The sequence below is a fragment of the Sturnira hondurensis genome, unplaced genomic scaffold, assembly GCF_014824575.4.
Source record: "Sturnira hondurensis isolate 20B ecotype Veracruz unplaced genomic scaffold, ASM1482457v3 Scaffold0022766, whole genome shotgun sequence".
Lineage (NCBI taxonomy): Eukaryota > Metazoa > Chordata > Mammalia > Chiroptera > Phyllostomidae > Sturnira > Sturnira hondurensis.
This window is the reverse complement of record NW_028095397.1, coordinates 1,502,070-1,518,790: the sequence shown is the minus strand read 5'-3', so window position 1 is coordinate 1,518,790 and position 16,721 is coordinate 1,502,070. Positions and strand designations below refer to the sequence as shown.

The 16,721-nt window shown below is 59.3% G+C and overlaps 1 protein-coding gene across 1 annotated transcript in view; it reads right to left on the bottom strand.

Annotated features, from left to right (window-relative positions):
- Window positions 1–16,721, bottom strand: part of SYNPO2 (synaptopodin 2) — an 88,384-nt gene that overhangs the window by 13,950 nt on the left and 57,713 nt on the right. Inside the window, exons 2-4 of the mRNA XM_037036289.1 lie at window positions 16,037–16,188; window positions 11,927–12,714; window positions 7,515–9,679 (exon numbers count right to left, since the gene is read on the bottom strand). Of these exons, the coding sequence (XP_036892184.1) occupies window positions 7,515–9,679; window positions 11,927–12,714; window positions 16,037–16,188 (3,105 nt within the window). The remainder of the gene's footprint in view (window positions 1–7,514; window positions 9,680–11,926; window positions 12,715–16,036; window positions 16,189–16,721) is intronic.

Below are 16,721 nucleotides of genomic sequence, written 5' to 3'. Positions count from 1 at the left end.
CCCTCCTCTCCGCGCTTCCGCTGGAGACACATTGAGACGGCACGTTCCACTGGAACCCCGAGTCGCCAGGCCGCGGGCGGCGCGGGCTGCCCTCTGCTGGGCGCCGCCAACCCTGTCCCCGCGGCTCCGCGCCCTCGGCGCAGAGACCCGTCCCGTCCGGTCCCGTCCGGGTCCCAGTCCCGGCGGCGGGCGGCGCGGTGGGCTGGGGAAGCGCTGCCGGCTGGAAGGAGGACGCTGCCCTGGGCGTTGTGTGACGGGAACGCATTTTTCAAACCCTGGGTCACAGCCCGTCGGCATCACAATCCCGGGCTCCGCCCGGACCTACTAACTGCGGGGTCCCGGCGGGGGAGCCGCAGGACACCCCCAACCACCCCGAACGGGCGCCGGGACCCCGCGGAGCCGGGAAGGCGGCGGCGCGCGCACAGGCCCGGGTCTGCGCGGGAGAGAGCGGGCGGCCTGGGCCGAGCGCAGAGGTCAAGCTGCCGGGAAGGTCCTGCGGGAAGGACCCGGCACCGCGCCGCCCGGAGCGGGCTGAGAACCCGCGGGCCGGCGCATCCCGGCGGCGCGGAAGTGGGACTGCATGTAGTCCCCGCGCGTCCCGTGCAAACTGCCTGGCACGGTCCTCCCTGTAAGTGGGCCCGCCCGGGGACCCACGCTGTGTGACCCAAGGCCCCCCTCACTGTGGAAGGGCCCGTGCGACACTTTTAATTAGCACTTTATATTAGCACTCCACCTATTTCCTGACTTTTAGCTTTAGAGGGCTTTGCGACATTTAAAAAAAAATCCATCTGAGGTATGCTGGGAGGAAAGAGAACTAGGGTATATACCATGCAAGGAAGGGACCTAGTTTCTTTCCTTCTAAAGAAAAAAATGTAATTAAATGTCAGACAGGGAACACTAAACTAAATCAATTTAATTGTACTGGAAGTAAAAGCGATTTTGGAATCAGATAAGTTTGCCAGCATCTCAGCTTGTTTTGACTTTCTCTCCTCCAGGCCAGCCCCTACTTCTGATTCTAACTCAGAAGGATTCTAGAAGTTCCAGAAAACCCACAAAAATTCCCCAGGGTTGACAGGCAGCTGGAATGTGGGGCTCCTCCCTCTGTGGGCCTCTGGGCTGTGGGAACTGCCTCTCCTCCCCGCTGGCCCCAGGGCTGGGGTTGCTCAGGGCAGACCGAAGTTTCTCATCTCTGCCTCAGAAACCAATCCTGCTTTTGGGGCAGGGGACCAGTGCCCCTGGGGAGGCAGGTTGCTGGCCCTTTGTCCGGGTTGCAGTGGTGGGAAGAGGGACAGGAACAGCTGCCTGCTGTGGCCTGAGTGGGGCAGCCTGGGGACGCCCTGCCGCCTGCCCCACTTTCCTTATGGCCCCATGAAGCTTCCCTGGGAGAGCTCCCTTCCCACTGCCAAGGGCACGGCGCTCGTTCTACTTAACATTGGTATTTCGGATTTCACACAACTGACGTTAGGTTTCTTTTTTAAAAAACACCGAGCCAGGGCTTTTAAATCCCGGTCTCATCTTTGTACACCACTCGTGTCCCAGCAGGCCTGGGACAACAGGTGAAGTCAGAGAGTTTGGCAGCAGGCTGAGCACAGAGGAATGCGGCAGAGAGCCTGGGTGAGGACCAGGCTGGGGAGCAGGGGCAGAGGTCTCAGGGCGACTCCTCAGGCCAGCACGCGGCCAGCACAGATGCTGTCTTGAGTTGCTGGGCCCCTCCCCGGGGGCCCATCACAGGGAATGCAGAGTGTCTGCGTCTGCATTTCTCGGGGGAGTCTTTGGGACAGCGGTGGGGGTGACTGGTGAGCGCCCTCACAGCAGCACCCACGGCCTGTGTGGTCCCCGAGTTACTCTTCCTCAGGAAGGTGTGGAGCAGGGCGGGGGCGCCCTTTCTTCCCCACGGGACTGCACTGGGCTTTACTTTTGCAGGAGGCATTTCTCCGCACTCCACCTGTTTGCTCTGCGGTAACGTGAAAGAACTGGGGTGGGGGGCAGGGAAATGCACCCCAAGTCACCGTCCAGCCCCTTTCTAATGAAGCAGGTGTGTGAGCCTTTGTGGGAGTCATATGACAGTGGGGGTCCCCCTGATGCCCCTCAGCACGGCCAAAGCCATTGAGAAAGCATGTGGGGGCAGACTCGGGAAGATCTGGGGGCATGGGGGCGGTCCCAGGGAACCCCCACTGGGTCCCAGCGGGGCCGTGGAGACTGGGGTGGGTGCTGCGGAGACACCAGAGCCCCACGTCTGGGGCCCACCCGGCCCCTGCTGATGCACTGGTGGCGTCGGAGAAGGTGCCTGATCTACAGACCGGGGCCATCAGCTTCCCTTCCAGGGTGACACTGAGGACAGGGGACTCACAAGGCAACCGGTCTCGAGGCCGGTCCCCCGCTGAACACTGCACGACCTCGGGCAAGTTGTCAGCCTCTCTGTGCCACCTGTGGCCGCAGACAGGAGACGTGGCACCTACCCCCCCAGGACGACTGGTGGACAGACACCGCTGGTGGTGGTGGCCGGAGCTGGTGGCGGGGTGGCTGCAGGGGCCACAGACAACGTCCAACTATGAGGGAAGTGAGCCCCAGGGCTATGACAGACATCGTGGTGACCTCGGCCGGCAGGACTGTGTGCTGGGCTTGTGCATGATGCTGGGGGCAGGGGGCAGTCCTCACTGCAAGCGGCCACTTGTGACCATGTGAGGATGGAGGTCAGTGGGACCTGCCGTGGGGCTCCCTCCACAGCGGACTCGGCGTGGAGCCACTACGGTGTGCACCGGAGGCCACGCCGCTGCGTGTCGGCCGTGCGTCAGGTGAGAGAGACAGAACCTCTGAAGGGCAAGCGGCAGGATCCGGGCCGGCTGGTGTTCAGCCAGCGTCAAACAGCGCCGCGCTCCTGCCGGTGTTCTCGGTGCTGGACCCAGGGTCTCCAGGGACCTTGAGGACGCGATCCCCCCCAACAAAGATGTCACAGATGCCTAGACTTCTGCAACGCCTCCCGAAGGAGAAAAACAAACAAAACACGTGCTTTTTGCTTTACTTGCTCAGTATTTTCCTAGGCTGTGCATTTCTTTTCAGCTCAGAAGCAATTGCAACCCATTGTTTTTTGTTTTTTTCCTTTTCCCCTAGGACAAATCGTGGGTGGTTACCAAGGGCTCAGGCAGGGGCACCGTGCAAACAGGCATCTCTGCAGCCCACCTGCAGGTCATCGCTGGTCTGGGCCTGGTCATCACTCTCAGTGGGGGAAGGAAGGCAGGCTGGGAGGCCGGTCCCCCAATGCCAAGTTACAGCACAAAGCACTCAGATGGGCATGTCGAGAATGAGGCAAACACTTAGAACCGACAGGACACAGGCCTGAGGAAGTCTTCCCATCCACGACACAGACTTATCGAAACTGGGGGCCCGAGGAAGGCTGACTCCCTCTCTCCATACCCGAGACCATTAGCGAGCAAACCCCTGCGTTGGGAGTCTGAAATGTCGGACGGGACTCAGTACCAGCGTTTGAGGTTAACTTCTCTACATTCAGTGCCTTGGAGCTGTAAGTCCTGTAACTTCCAAGTGCCCAATGGTACATTAGAGTGCAAATACACACACCACGGAAGCATTCAGTTTTAAAAAATTTCCCAAGGCGGGAACAGAGCCCGGCCTCTTGCCCTTCTGCCTGGTGGTCAGGTCCTGCGGGGGCTGATCGGCTGGGCCCCCGGCCCCCGGCCCACGCTGGTGGGAAGTCCAGACAACTAGTTCTGCGCTTTCCCAGAATGCCTGGTGACGGCTTCGGCAGCACTGCAGTGTCACACGAGCCTCTGTGTCCCCCAGAGTCCCAGGATAAGGGGATATGGGTCCGGCCAGGGTCAGTGTTTCTGGAAACATAATGATGGGTCCTAGAATTCCCATAGTTTTCTCATGAACTTTTAACCATGTTTAAAACAAACCCAACAACTCCAATTTCGAGGGGGGCAAGCTCCAGCGCGGGCCCCCAGGGAGCCTGTGGCGTCTAGCTCTGCAAAATACAAGCTTTGCTTCTCGGTGACAGGCACTAGCCCCTCCCTGCCGGCCGGCGGCTCTGGGGGGCCCTGGGTGTCCCCAGGTGAGCTGGCAGGTCCCGAGGGTAGAACGCAGCACATCCTTCCATCGGGAAGAGGACACTGGGTTGGGAAGAGGACGCTCGGGTGTGCAGCCACGTGTCCTCTGTGCTCACAGGTTGCTCTGGGAACATGCCCGAGTCGAGGGTTCAGGCACCTGTCACAGCGAAGTGACCTTCAAGGATCTTTAACTGAGGACCGAGATAAGACAGTGGTCCCCCAACCCCGTGGCAGCCTCCCCAATTCAGTGCAGACCCCTGAGTTCTGACATCTCAGATGTGATTGGCTGCCCGGCCAGAACTCAGGCCCTGGGAGAAGGCTGCCATCCCCCAAAGCCCACCCTCTCCCCGTAGGGGGTCTGCGCCCTGCGGATCGGTGCCGGAGCCCTGGCTGACACTCGGTCGGCTCTCCTGGGGTCCCGATGAGCCACTGCCCATGAGGGCACAGTGCGGTCCACACCAGCGCTGGTGGTCACTCGCACAGACTCGTACACGCTCCTGAACCAGCCCAGGTATGTGTGGGGAAGCCTCGCCCCGAAAATGTGCAGCTCCCACCAGCAGCGAATGTCACCACACAGAGCAGTGTGTGTCCTCCTCCCCACACGAGATGCGTCTGTCACTGAGGCCAAGCCAACACGACAGTCGGCCTGCGGTCACAGAGGCGGCCCTCAGGCCTCTGGGTGCACCCGCTGGGACCCAGTCTGTGCTCTTTCAGGACCAGGACGGCGCGGCCGGCTCACCGTGGCTGACGGGAGGGGGTTCGGGCTGGCAAAGGGTCTGCAGTCCACCTGCACACCTGGTGCTCAGCACCTGCGTGTGGCGGTGGCGTCAACAAAGACCTGACCTCCCAGGTGTGCTGCGCAGACCTCCCGCTAACAGCCCAAGGGAGGAGGTGAGGGGCTAAACACTCAACCAAAACTGCCCCCTTGAACCGTGCGACCAGCCATCACAGCCCACCCCACCCCACCCCAGCTGCCACAGCCAAGCCAACCGCACCCAGGCTGCAAAGGGCGCCCTGTGGGAGGAGGCTGAGTTCCCAAGTCCCCAGCCTGCCACACTGACAACACTGCCCACTTGACAGGTGACGCAAGCAGCTCACTCTGCAGGTGAGTTCCCAGAGGCCCTGGTCAGGGAGAAAAGGCAAAGGAATGTCTCTCTCCAGGGAGCAGGCTCGGTCCCCTTCCCCACCACCGCCCATCTGTCAGGACGAGGTTACATCCCATCTGCGACCTGGGGCTGTGTGATTGGAGATGAGACCCATGCCTCCCAGACCCAGCGGAAGCCAGGGCTGCTCTGCCTGGCATGGCTTAGACCCCTCTGGGGGCTCACGGCGTCCCCATCATGATCACTGTGTCATTAGTCATGGACCCCAGAACTGGCTCTGCTAAGACCACCACCTGTCCAACAGGAAGCGGGCCGCAAACATTTGTCATGCCTGCCAACCGCAGGCCACCAGACAACTGGGGACACTCCTGGGGCGCCACCACCCCGGGCCACTTTGGACCGATGATCTCAGGCTGCTGCCTTGTGCTCCGTGATGTGATCTTTCCTCTAGTTCATGCCATTCTTTAAATGCTATGTGGGGAACGCAAAGGACCGAGAACGACTGCCTCGCATGCCTGACCTCAAGAAGCCTTTTTTGGCTGTTCTATTAGAAAAGAATGCGGAATGCAGAGCACTCAACAGACCCCTCTCTGGGGACGAGGGGACAGAGGCGACAGGGGCACAGGACAGGCAGACGCTCCTCCTGCATCCTGTACCCGCCTTTTCACTGACTCCCCAAAAAGACCAAGGGGAGACAGCTGCGCTCTGGGTGTGCGGCCTCTGGGTCTGCTGCCCCCACAGGCGGTGGAAATCTCCTGGAGAAAAGGCGGGAGAGTCGGCCCCAGAGCCGTGCAGTCAGCCGACTTCTGCTCTGTGGGTGACGTCCTAGAAACACGAAGGTGCGCCAGAGAAACCTGCGTGCGCTCAGCGAGGAGGTGCAGGTGCTTGGGGGCGATAAGAGGGACACAGGACAGGGCAGCTCGCAGACAGAGGTGGTCTGAATAAAACACATAGAGAGAGAAGAAAGCACTATTTAATAGGAGAGTGAAAATGCAGCCGACTGACAGTGCAGAAACAGAGGAGGAGGAGGAGGAGGAGGAGGAGGGCAGGTGCTCCCGGGGACGGGGAGGGCAGCCTCCCCGGAGAGGCCCAGAGCACCATGCGGTTCTCCCCGTGACCTCACGGCGGGTGTTTTCCACAGATGGCCGGGCTCGGACTTAAAATAGACATGAGCAAGGTCTCGGGGTTGCTGTCAGGAACACGGCTGGCTTCCCAGCCAGCCGGGTGGCAGTGTGCTGTGCGGCAGTCCAAACCCACAAGGCCACCTTGTCTGGGTCCTCCCAGTCCATCAAAGGCAAGTGGTACAGCAGTGTGAGCAATGAGCGCTGCAAGGAGCACTGGGCGAGGCCGTGGTCAAAAAGCAGACACACAGGGGAGAGAAAGTGGCGAGGCCCGTGGATGGGAGGCCAGCCACGGTGCGCGCTCACCCTCCACACGCCGTTCCTCCTGCTTAACAATCAGCCCGGGGTCCGGAACCCCACCCTCACCCACCACATGGTCTCACTGGTGGGCGAGGTCAGGGTCACGTGCACCTGTATCTGCAGCCCGCCAGCCACCTTCACACCTGCCTCCCCTGCCCTGCCCTCTGCCATGCCCCCTCAGCACAGGGAGCACAGCCGCACCTCCAGGGCCCCCTGTCTCAGGACGCTCAGCCTTCCCACCCTACCCCACCTACTGTACAGATGTCCCCCGAAATGAGCTCTTGTACGTCTGACATCTGGCCAGGAGCTGAACACACGGTAACCGCTCACTGACGATCACTGCCCCCTCTCTCATCCCCAGCTAAACCCGGACATGCAAACAGTCCCCAGGCGCCTGCCTTCTCCACAGTCACCCAGGTACCTGAGGCTGACCAGCCACAGCCGATCCCTGTCCTTGACAAACTTCTCACCCCTAACATTAGCAATAACGCACTGCTAGAAGCAGAAAGAGTCCATGTGTGCGGCACGCTGGCAGCTTAGAACCTGTCAGCCGAGCACAGCTTCCCTGGTGCCGGAGGGCTGTGCCCTGACGTCCGGCAGCGCTGACCGCAGCCTGGCCCTCGGCTACCGCCTGCACCCTCGGTTCCCCACTCACTCAATGTCACGGCGCAAGTCTGTCTGGGGGGCCCCTGAATTTTACGTGCACAAAAAGGAGATGTGGCCGAAGCCCAGCTGCGTGAGGCTCTGAAGCAGGGACGTCACACTCTTTGGACCCACGCTGGGAGGTGACACCTGGAATGAGGGAGCTGGAGGGCTTGCTAGGCAGCCGCAGGGGCTTGAGTGACACTGCAAACTACTGGCTTCAAGCAAAGGGGACGCCTGCTCCCGCCGTGCGGTCACCCCTCCGCGATGGAGGGTTTCCACACCTGCGCTGCAACTCCGCTCTTCCTGGCCGAGAACTTGGGCCTCGGTGCCAGAAGAGACACTGCGGAGGCCGGCTCCTGCTGTGGAGAGCTGGGGACGGCCCCTGGCACTGGGGAGGCGCTGATGGGTGAGGCGGCCTCCGGGAAGAAGGCCGGCTGGGGGCTTCGGGCTGGCACGGAGCACACGGACGAGGCCTTCCTGTTGGCGGGCGAGCTGGCGCTGACCGCCAGGGGCGGCAGCGCCTGCTGCCTGGCAGGCACCGAGTTGATTTTGGTGGATGGCCTTTGTGGGGGGCCAGCCTTCGCATCTGGAGGCTGGAAAGTGAACAAGGATGCATTTAGCTGGTACGGTTGGTGCTTCATGACATCCAGAGCATTGAGGGGTTTCTTCCCCTTTTTCTTGCTGGGTTTGGAGGCCTGCGGGGCCGACGGCTGGGACTTCATAGCGGCCGGGGGGTAGGAGGGCGAGAGGATGGGGTTGTAAGCCACAGGAGGTGGTGCTCGGATGTTGGAGGAGTACTTCCAGCCGGCCGGGAGGGACGGGGTCGGGGACTGGGCGCGGGCAGCGTGGGCCTGCACGGTGTCCGAATCTACCACGTACTTCTCCATCCTAGACTGCCTTTTGGCAAAGAGCTGGGCCCCTCTGCCCTGCATTCCGGGAAGCTCGCTGGGCGGCTCCACTGCAGCCACGTGCCCGGTGCTCCCTGCAGGCACAGCGGCCGCTGGCTTGGCTGTGTTGGTGGTGTAGTTCACACTGGCCACTGCTGCTGGGGGTCCCCTGAAGGGACCGGCTGGGCTGAGGGCACTGGCAGGCCGGGCAGGAGGGTAGGACGGCTGGGCTATTTTGATGGGTGATGCAATGGTGCCCTGTGACTGGGAAGCCATGGGGAAGGCAGGAGGGTGGGCTGGAGCCAAGCCCGGTGACCAGACTGGAGACACAGGAGTCACTGGCGTCACCGGCTGGGAGGAGGAGGACTTGACTGCCGGTTTGGGAGCCACAGGAGGGGGTGTCTTCTGTTTGGCTGAGGGGCCCTGCATGAAATTGCAGGCCTCTGCCCCTAAGCTGAGGTAGTCTTCCTCAGGGCCAGAGTCACCCCCAGCCCCAGTGCCGCGCTTGCCTTCAGAGTTTTGGAGGAGCGACAGGAGTTCAGGGTTCGGGCTGACTTTGGGCTCCTTAAACGTGAACATGGGCTTGGTGGTGCCCCTGCGCTTGGCCTCCTGCAGGATGCCCGTCCTCTTGGCGGGCACGGCGATCCTCTCGTCCCGGGAGGCTATGCACTCTGGGACCCAGGGTGCAGGCTGTGGCCAGGGTGGGGGCTGTGCAGGGCCGGCTGTGGGGCTGTTCACTGCCTGGGCCAGAGCTCCCGGAGGCGGCGGCGTGACTGCAGAGTAGGGCGGGGGTGCGGGGAAGTCGGCCGTGGGGCTCGTCCAGCCACGGGGCGGGGTGAAGGCGGCTGCGGGCTGGGCCATGGACCCCGGGAAGGGCCTGGCCGTCCTGTTGGTGGGGGCCATCCTCGGGGCCTCCTCAGTGTAGGGCGCTGCCCCGAAGCCATTGTGCTGGGGTGCGTGGCCGGGGCCGGGGCTCACCTCGATGTAGCTCCCGCTCACGTAGCTCTGCTGGGTCGCTGTGGCTGCGCCCCTCTGTAGGTGGGACGCCCCGGTGCCCAGGCCGTCGGCCTGCGTCCCTGCGCCCACGGCGTCCTCCTTCTGGGCCGCGATCTGGTCCATCCTCTCCCTCCTCCTGGCGAACATGAGGGCTCCCTTGCCCGAGGTGTCAGGCAGCATCTCCATCTTGTCCTCACCGGTCAGTTTCTTCTCCGCGTCCCCGAGGGTGGAACCCCAATCGAAAGTCGCCGCGTGGGCACTGTGGTCGCTGTCGGACAGCAGCTCCTCGTCCCCGTCTGACTCGCTGGCGCCCAGCAGAGCCTCTTCCAAAGGGCTGTCGCTGTGTCCGTCCTCCGGGTCCCCCGCCTCCTCCTGCCGCTGGAGTTCCCCGGTCCCGTAGCTGACGAGCGTGAACTTCCTGGCCCGCCGCCGCAGCTTCTTAAACATCAGCACGCCCCTGGAGTGGGGGCTGGGCGGGGCCGTCAGCAGCAGCGCGATGCTTCGGCATCGGGACTTGGCCTCCTTTGCCTGCTTCTCAGAGAGGCTCTCACTCCTCCGGAGCCCTGGGTGGGGGAAGGACAGAGCCACACTGAGCTGCAGGGCAAGGCCAGCTCTGGGGATGCCACTCCCACCAGGGAGTACCCGGGGGCTCCCTGCTAGAGCCCGGCCGCCTACCTCCCACCAGGACCCCCTGCGACACTGCCCTCGCTGGCCAGGTGCTCCGGAGAAGATGCGTGAGTGAGTGCTGGGTAGCACACCTGTCCCACCACCTGCCTCTGGGTGGGGCCCCTGCCTCCACGGGGAGTGGTGCCTGGTAATCTTGGTTACCAGGGTACAACCAGAACCGAGAGGAGACCACTTAAGGGCAATATTCTCTGGAAACAAGTCAAGGCACACCTTTGTGCTTCCATATTTAAAAACCAAATGTCAATATAAAGCTATTTCTGAGAGTTTTTAAAACATTGGGGCAGGGGAGGGGGCAAAAATGTTATTTAGCTTCATGTTTTAACATAATGACTTTCAATATTCAAGTTTTCTTTTTTTTCCCCTGACTTTGTCTTCCCCCCAAAGCCTTTCCATGTATGGAGAGTGGATTAGTAGAAATTCGGAAAACTGAAAGGACAAAGACTGGAGGGCTGAGCCATGATTAATAACAATTCGGGAGGTTGGGTCACTGCGAACGCAGGAAACCCACGGCGCCGTCCAGACAAGTCCGGGACACGCTGCTATTTCAGAAACGTGAGGCCGCTTCAGCTGCAGTGGAAATGACTGTGAATCTTGGCAAAACTTAAAAATTATATAATTAGTGACCCTTTTAACTGTGGGTAAGAGCTGACACCAAAACGAACATTTAAAGCAAGAGTTTGACAGTTTTAAAATAAAAATTTAAATGTGAAGCTCCACCACTGTTGTTACAAGAAGACACTGAAAGTGAGTCAACGCACCGCATCACCCAGCCCGGTCAAGCTCCACGACAGTGGGCGTGAGTCACAAATGAGTTTTGAACTCAAAAGAGCTCAGTGGGAATTTCAGAAGATGTTCTTGAGTACGTTACGATCGAAAGTCTGCTCTTTTTGTTCTACAAAATCCGACTTAGTGATTAAGTTTTTAAGAGTGGAACCATAGTAACTAGTCTTATAACAAAGTCACAGACATTCACGGGCTGTGACGTTTCACTAAGAGAAAGTGACAAGGTGTGTGGCCATCCCCACCTGTGCTCTCTTCCTGACGTGCGACACACTCACTGCCAAAGTGACGGTCACCGTTGCACACTTGCCACAACAGTACTGCCGACGTGCCAGGTATGTGAACCTGCCCTTGCACACTTGTGAGGTCTGCACCTGTGCTCGGAGCGGACAGGGTGGCGGCCAGCACTGGCCAGTGCAGCTGCGAGGACCTGGACTGAAAATGCGAGCTGACGGGAATGGCCACAGGTTAGAAGACTCAGGTTACTGCTCCGTATAACCAAGTTCATTGCCACTGACTGTCATTCAGACGCCTGAGTGCCTTTGCCCACCAGCCTCTATTTCCTCCAATGACACTCCAAAATGTGTGGGGGAAAAGAAAGAAAATAACAAAACCCCCGAAACCTAGCTGCCATTCCTATCCTCACTCTTCTTCCCCTTACCTCCCCCCAGTGAAACAGACCACTGGGAGGAGCCTTGGATTCAGACGCATTTTCTGCGTGGGGACATTTAAATGCCTCCTCGGGGCCCTGGAGACGGGCTCAGGTGTCCAGAGGCAGATGAAACCCTCAGCAGCGCGCTGAGGACTTGCTGCGCGGGCAGGATCACGTAGCTGCTGGGGCGCCACATGCCCTTGTCCGTCAACTCGGTTCCGCAGGCGGCATCACGCTGCACAGCGTCGGGCTCAAGACGAGGGTCTGCCCCGGGAGTCTGCGGGAGCCTGCACCTCACAGACAGACTCCTCTGCGCGGCAGGCTCCGCAGTGCCTGGCGCTGAAACTTGGAGCCCACATCCCTTCACACACTCCCATGTGCTACTTCACCAACGACAACCCTCTGGGACTAATCAAAAAGGCAACAGTAACAAGGCCGTTGTCTTTATCACTGCCCATCCCCTGGGGATATGAGACTCGGAACTCTACCACAAACTGGCTGCTTTCGATTCAGAAATTAGTCTTGACCCCTGTTTCGTGTTTGTTATTTTGTGCATCAGTTTTTTTAAAAGAGCCGATGAAAGACACAAGAAAAAATCTACTGTGGAGAGAGCTGTGCCGGGAGCAGCAGCAGCAGCGGCAGCAGCAGGATGCCCAGGCCCCCAGCCCCTCGCGGCCCCCGCAGGACTCACGTGCGTGGCGCGCTCTGTGCTTGTGCGGTCTGCTGTGGTCCCTGCCGCAGCGCGGCTCTGCCCCCGGCTCCGTGCCTTCTGACGAGACGGCAAAGGCTACCAGAGAAGGAGGTGCTTCCGACTGCCCCCCTTCCCCCAGGGAGTCCACACCCCCTGCCGCTGCTGGCAGCCTGCACCCTTCCGTCTGCTGCCTGTCAGCGCAGTCGAAGATCACTTCCACTCGGGGCAGCCCCGCGGCCCCCGCCCCCCTCCCCCGGGTCACTGGCAGCTCCTGGCTGCTGCCGATCTGGACGATCTTGCTGGACCGCAGAGGAGGGGCCCCCTTCTCGCTGGAGGGGACTGAGTTTATGTGGGCGACCTCGCCACAGTCTAAGTCAGGGTCTGGGTCAGGTCGCTGAGACGTTTCAGCCCCCAGGAGAGCCACCACGGGGACACCCGTGCCCGAGTGCCCCTCCCGTGACAGGGACAGCTGCAGCTCAAGCACAGGGCCCGGCCGGACTGGCTCCTCCTCGGAGTGACCCTTTGGGGCGGCAGGCGCGTGGGGAGACGCAGGGCAGCTCAGGCTGCTTTCTTCTTTTCTGCTCCCAGGAAAAGCGGGACCACGTTCTCGGTCCTCGGCGAGGGGGGCTCCACTCTTGATGGGGACAATGCAGGGCTCCCTGTCCTGGCTCGGTGGGGCCGGCCGGATCTGCAGGGTGGTGCTTTCCACATGCCCTTCCTGAGGGGGGCGCTGCTGGGTTCTGGTCTCAGTTTCAGGGATCAGAGTCTCGGTTACCCCACTCGCAGCTCTGCACACAGAAAAACTTTTCATTACCACGGGGACCGTGCCTGCCCCAGCCCTCCCGGACACCCTCCCAGGCAGGGGCCGGTGTGAGGTGCCATCGGTCCCCGGGCTGCCCCCCAAGTGTGGCCGCAGCCCATCCGAAAACACAAGGGGCAACAGGTTTCTGTGGTTATTTATAGATCTTCCAGATAGTTTTTTCTTTAAAGCCAAGGAAAAGTGCTTACGAGAGATGATAAAACCTAAATCCATCCTAAATTCAGCTTTTATGTTTTTAAAAGGACAGGTTACTGCCACATGGATGCCCTTTATTTATAACTACTTGGTTGTTTCCAAAAAGCCATGTTTTTTAAAATACTACGCAGCATTTCCCTATCTTGCTGGGGTCGATTTTGGGGTTAAACACCTCTGTGCTAAAACTCTAAAATAGACTCCCCTGCTTTCAGGAGGGACGCGTCCTCACCCCACAGCTGCAGCCGAGGCCTTTGGGCCTCACTTTCGTAAGGTTTCTTCCCCCCCCCTTTTGTTTCCTCTAAGGAGCAGCACCCTCTCTCTGCCTGCCTCTCCCTCCCTCAGCGTGTACCTGGACAACGCAGGACCATCCCCTGAAGGGACTGGGTCCCCCTGCTCGTCAACTCAAGGGGGTTTCCCTTAGCATTTCCATGGTCATACAATTTCAGAATCATAACTTGGCTTTTGACTACATTTAGCAAAACAAAACTAAACAATAAAATGAAATGCAGGTTTCTCTTAAGCATGTAATCTGTAAAGCTTCCTGGGAATATAAAAAAAAAGTATAATACAGCACTTTAAAAACACCGGGACAGCACATTCGATCTTTCTCGTTTCAGAAACGAGGGTCCTGGGAGGGCAGGCCGGTGTGTGTGGGAAGAAGGGCTGCGCAGGGACCGATGGAGCTGCTTGGCATTGAGGCCCCACCGGGGACGCAGAGCCGAGGGCTGGAAGCCATGCCAGCCTCAGAGACGGCACACGGCGACCAGGTCGGATGGATGGACACTAACGCTTCCTGGCAGCCAAAGTGAAGTGGATTCACATGGATAAACCACGAAAGCCCTAGAGTGAGAGCTTTGTACCTTAAAATGCTCACTCCCATGAAGTCTACGAAGGTGATCAACTCCACAACTTACGTGTCAGATGTAGGGAAGCAAGATTTGACTGCTCAACCTGTGTCTCTCTGTGGGAGGATTATTTTATTTTTGAGAAACACAAGACTGAGGAAGAACCTTGGGCCTCCAGCCAATTGCTTAGAAGAACTGAGACAGAATGTTGTTCCCGGAACAGAGCTCTTGGCAGAGAGGGCTCCACAGGGCGCAGTGTGGGGCCGCGGGGCCTCGGGGCGGTGGGGCCGCGGGGTGGTGGGGCGGTGGGGCCCTGGGGTGCTGCAGCGCCCAGAGCGCGGGCTCCTCCCTGGGTCCCCGCCTCCTCCTTCCAGCCCAGCACACACTTGTTTGCCAAACAGTCGCCCCTTCCTCCCGCTGAAGTCCTGTCTCCATAGCCCAGGGCGGCGTACAGCCCAGCCTGCCCTGGAAGCTGCAGTCCTGATGGCCCTCATACACACAAACATCGTTAAACTTGGTTATTTTTCCTGTCCATCTGTCTCATGTCAATATCATTATTATACCAGCCAGAAGAACCTAGAAGGGTAGAGAAAAATTTCCTTCTCCCCAACACATAATTATTTAGCTTAAAAATATCTCGGTTTAATGCCAATGACGATAACAGACCCCTAATGACAAAGGGGTGTTTCAAGAGAGCCCTACCTAGCTCCCTGCAGGCAGCCGGCGGGAGGAGCCAGCGAGGGCCCCAGGGGAAGTTCTGGGCGTGGGGGAGGGGCCTAACTCCAGGAAACCACACTGAGGTACCAGAGTGGAGGGGCTGATGGTGATGGAGATGACGATGGTGATGATGTGTCGACTGCCTTTTGGTAGGTACTAATTTGGGGTTCTGTTTTCAATATCATCAGTTATTTATTGGGTAAAGCCAGAATTCTGAAGAGAGAATAGCAGCGATCACAATTGCATCTGCTAAAGCATCAGGGAACTAGCCCCGGGTTTCTGACCGTGAGCAAGTTCCTCTGACTCAGCTCTGGCCGCCCGCCCTGTCCAGGTTTCCCAGGGACAGCCACGGGGGTCCAACCAGAGCGAGGAGGGGTGTCTGACCACACTGTGCTCCCAGAACCTGCCCCGAAGCTCACAGGGACCCTGAAGGGGGAGCAGGTTAGGGAAGGGCCGCCCGTCTGGCTGTGATTGGACCCTTCCGAAGATGGGCGTGCTGCCGCGGCTCAGGGCTGCGGCCCGCACGGCACCCTTCCTGATGGCAAGTGGCAGCCTTGTAAACCAGCAGGGTCCTGAGGGCGCAGACGCTGGGCTTGGTGGGTACATATCTGGATGGGAGGTGCTAAGAATACAGCTGCTTTCATTTATTTTCCCAGGATCCTGGCCATGGAGAGGCTGCGTTTGTAGAGAAACAGAACTGTACTGAGTGACATGGGGGGCCCTGCTTTGGGCCGGTCCCTGCAGAGTTGGGCGACCCCTGGAGGGCTTGCAGGTTCTGTGAGAGGACCCCCATGCCACACTGCCATGCCAGCCTGAGCCTTCCTGCCAGTAGGCCTTACGCTGCACTGGCCAGGCCCCCGGGAGGCTGCTGGGGGCTGGACTGTGCTTTGCACACAGTGGAAACCTGGATGTTGCGGGGTTCCCCTCACTGCCCTTGTTCCTGTCTTTTGTTTTTAGGGTTAAACTTCTGCATTTTTAAGTGGCAAGTGCTCGGGTGGATCTGGGGCGAATGAGATTGACAAGAGATTCGAAAGGGTGTCCGAAGAACTTGACTCTGACTGCTCCTCTTGTCCAGACCCAAGCACAGGTTTTCCCGGGGGCCCTGGCCCACAGGGATCTGGCTGCTTCTAAGGGTTTTTGTGGTTGTTCTTTTCCTTCTCCTGGGCATTTTCGTTCTATTAAAAAATTAGTGTACAGTGGAATGGTTTAACATTCAAATGTTTCAACTCACCTGCATAACTGGGAATTAAAAGTTACTGATCCCGACCCACCATAAACCTCAACCTGGAAGGATTCAATTATGTTCAACAGGCTGAGCTTTCTAAGGAATTAGCTGTAGATAACTTAAAATTTTTAATGAAGTTCTTGAAACAAAGATTTCCGAGTTAATTTCCCATCAACCAGGAAACGGAGTGGATCAAAATGGTCCCTTTTCCAACACAGAGGTTTTCCTGTGAAATACACGGACCTTCCAGAGCGCCCAGCTCCCCCCGAGCCTCCAGAGGCAGCAGATGCCCCGCCCACGCCCTGTACCTTTTGACCAGCAGGTGCAGCGAGTCCGAGACGCTCTCCATGAGCTCGACCACCTGGGGGTGGGAGAGGCCCGCGCAGGGGTGCCCGTTGATGGACACCACCTCATCGCCCTCGCGCAGCCCGGACCCCGCTGCTTTGCTCTGGCTTCGGATCTGAGGGACGAGAGAGGCAACGGTCACTACCCTGGCCCTTGTCCACACCATGCTGCCGTCCCCAAGAAACCTGTGCGTGGGAGCGGCCGGTGGGTCTAAAAGCCACCAGGTCAGCCCGATTCCGCCTCTGCCTGTGCACCTGGGAGCCCCACTGAGCGCAGCACCTACCAGGCCGTCCACTCGGGTTCGCGTCCCGGTTCACAGACAGGGAGGAGAGGACGCCCGTTCTACGGGGCTGATCGCACAAGAGAGAAAGGCTGGAGAGGCCTGGGGAGACGTGTTCGAAGCGCGCTCACGCTGAACACACTATGAAGACACTACAGTCGCTGTGCTGGGCGGTCGGACCCCAGGCGGACAGTGAAGTTTCCCCGTCAAATGAACCGTGCGAGCCCATTGCAAGAGAAGGCGGGTGGGCACGAGCCGCCGCACAGTAAAAACTCGTATAACTCCTGAAAATATTTTTTCAAAAAACTTGATTTATTGGTTTTAGAGAGAGGGTGGAAAGGAGAAAGAGGCAGAGAGAGAAACACGAC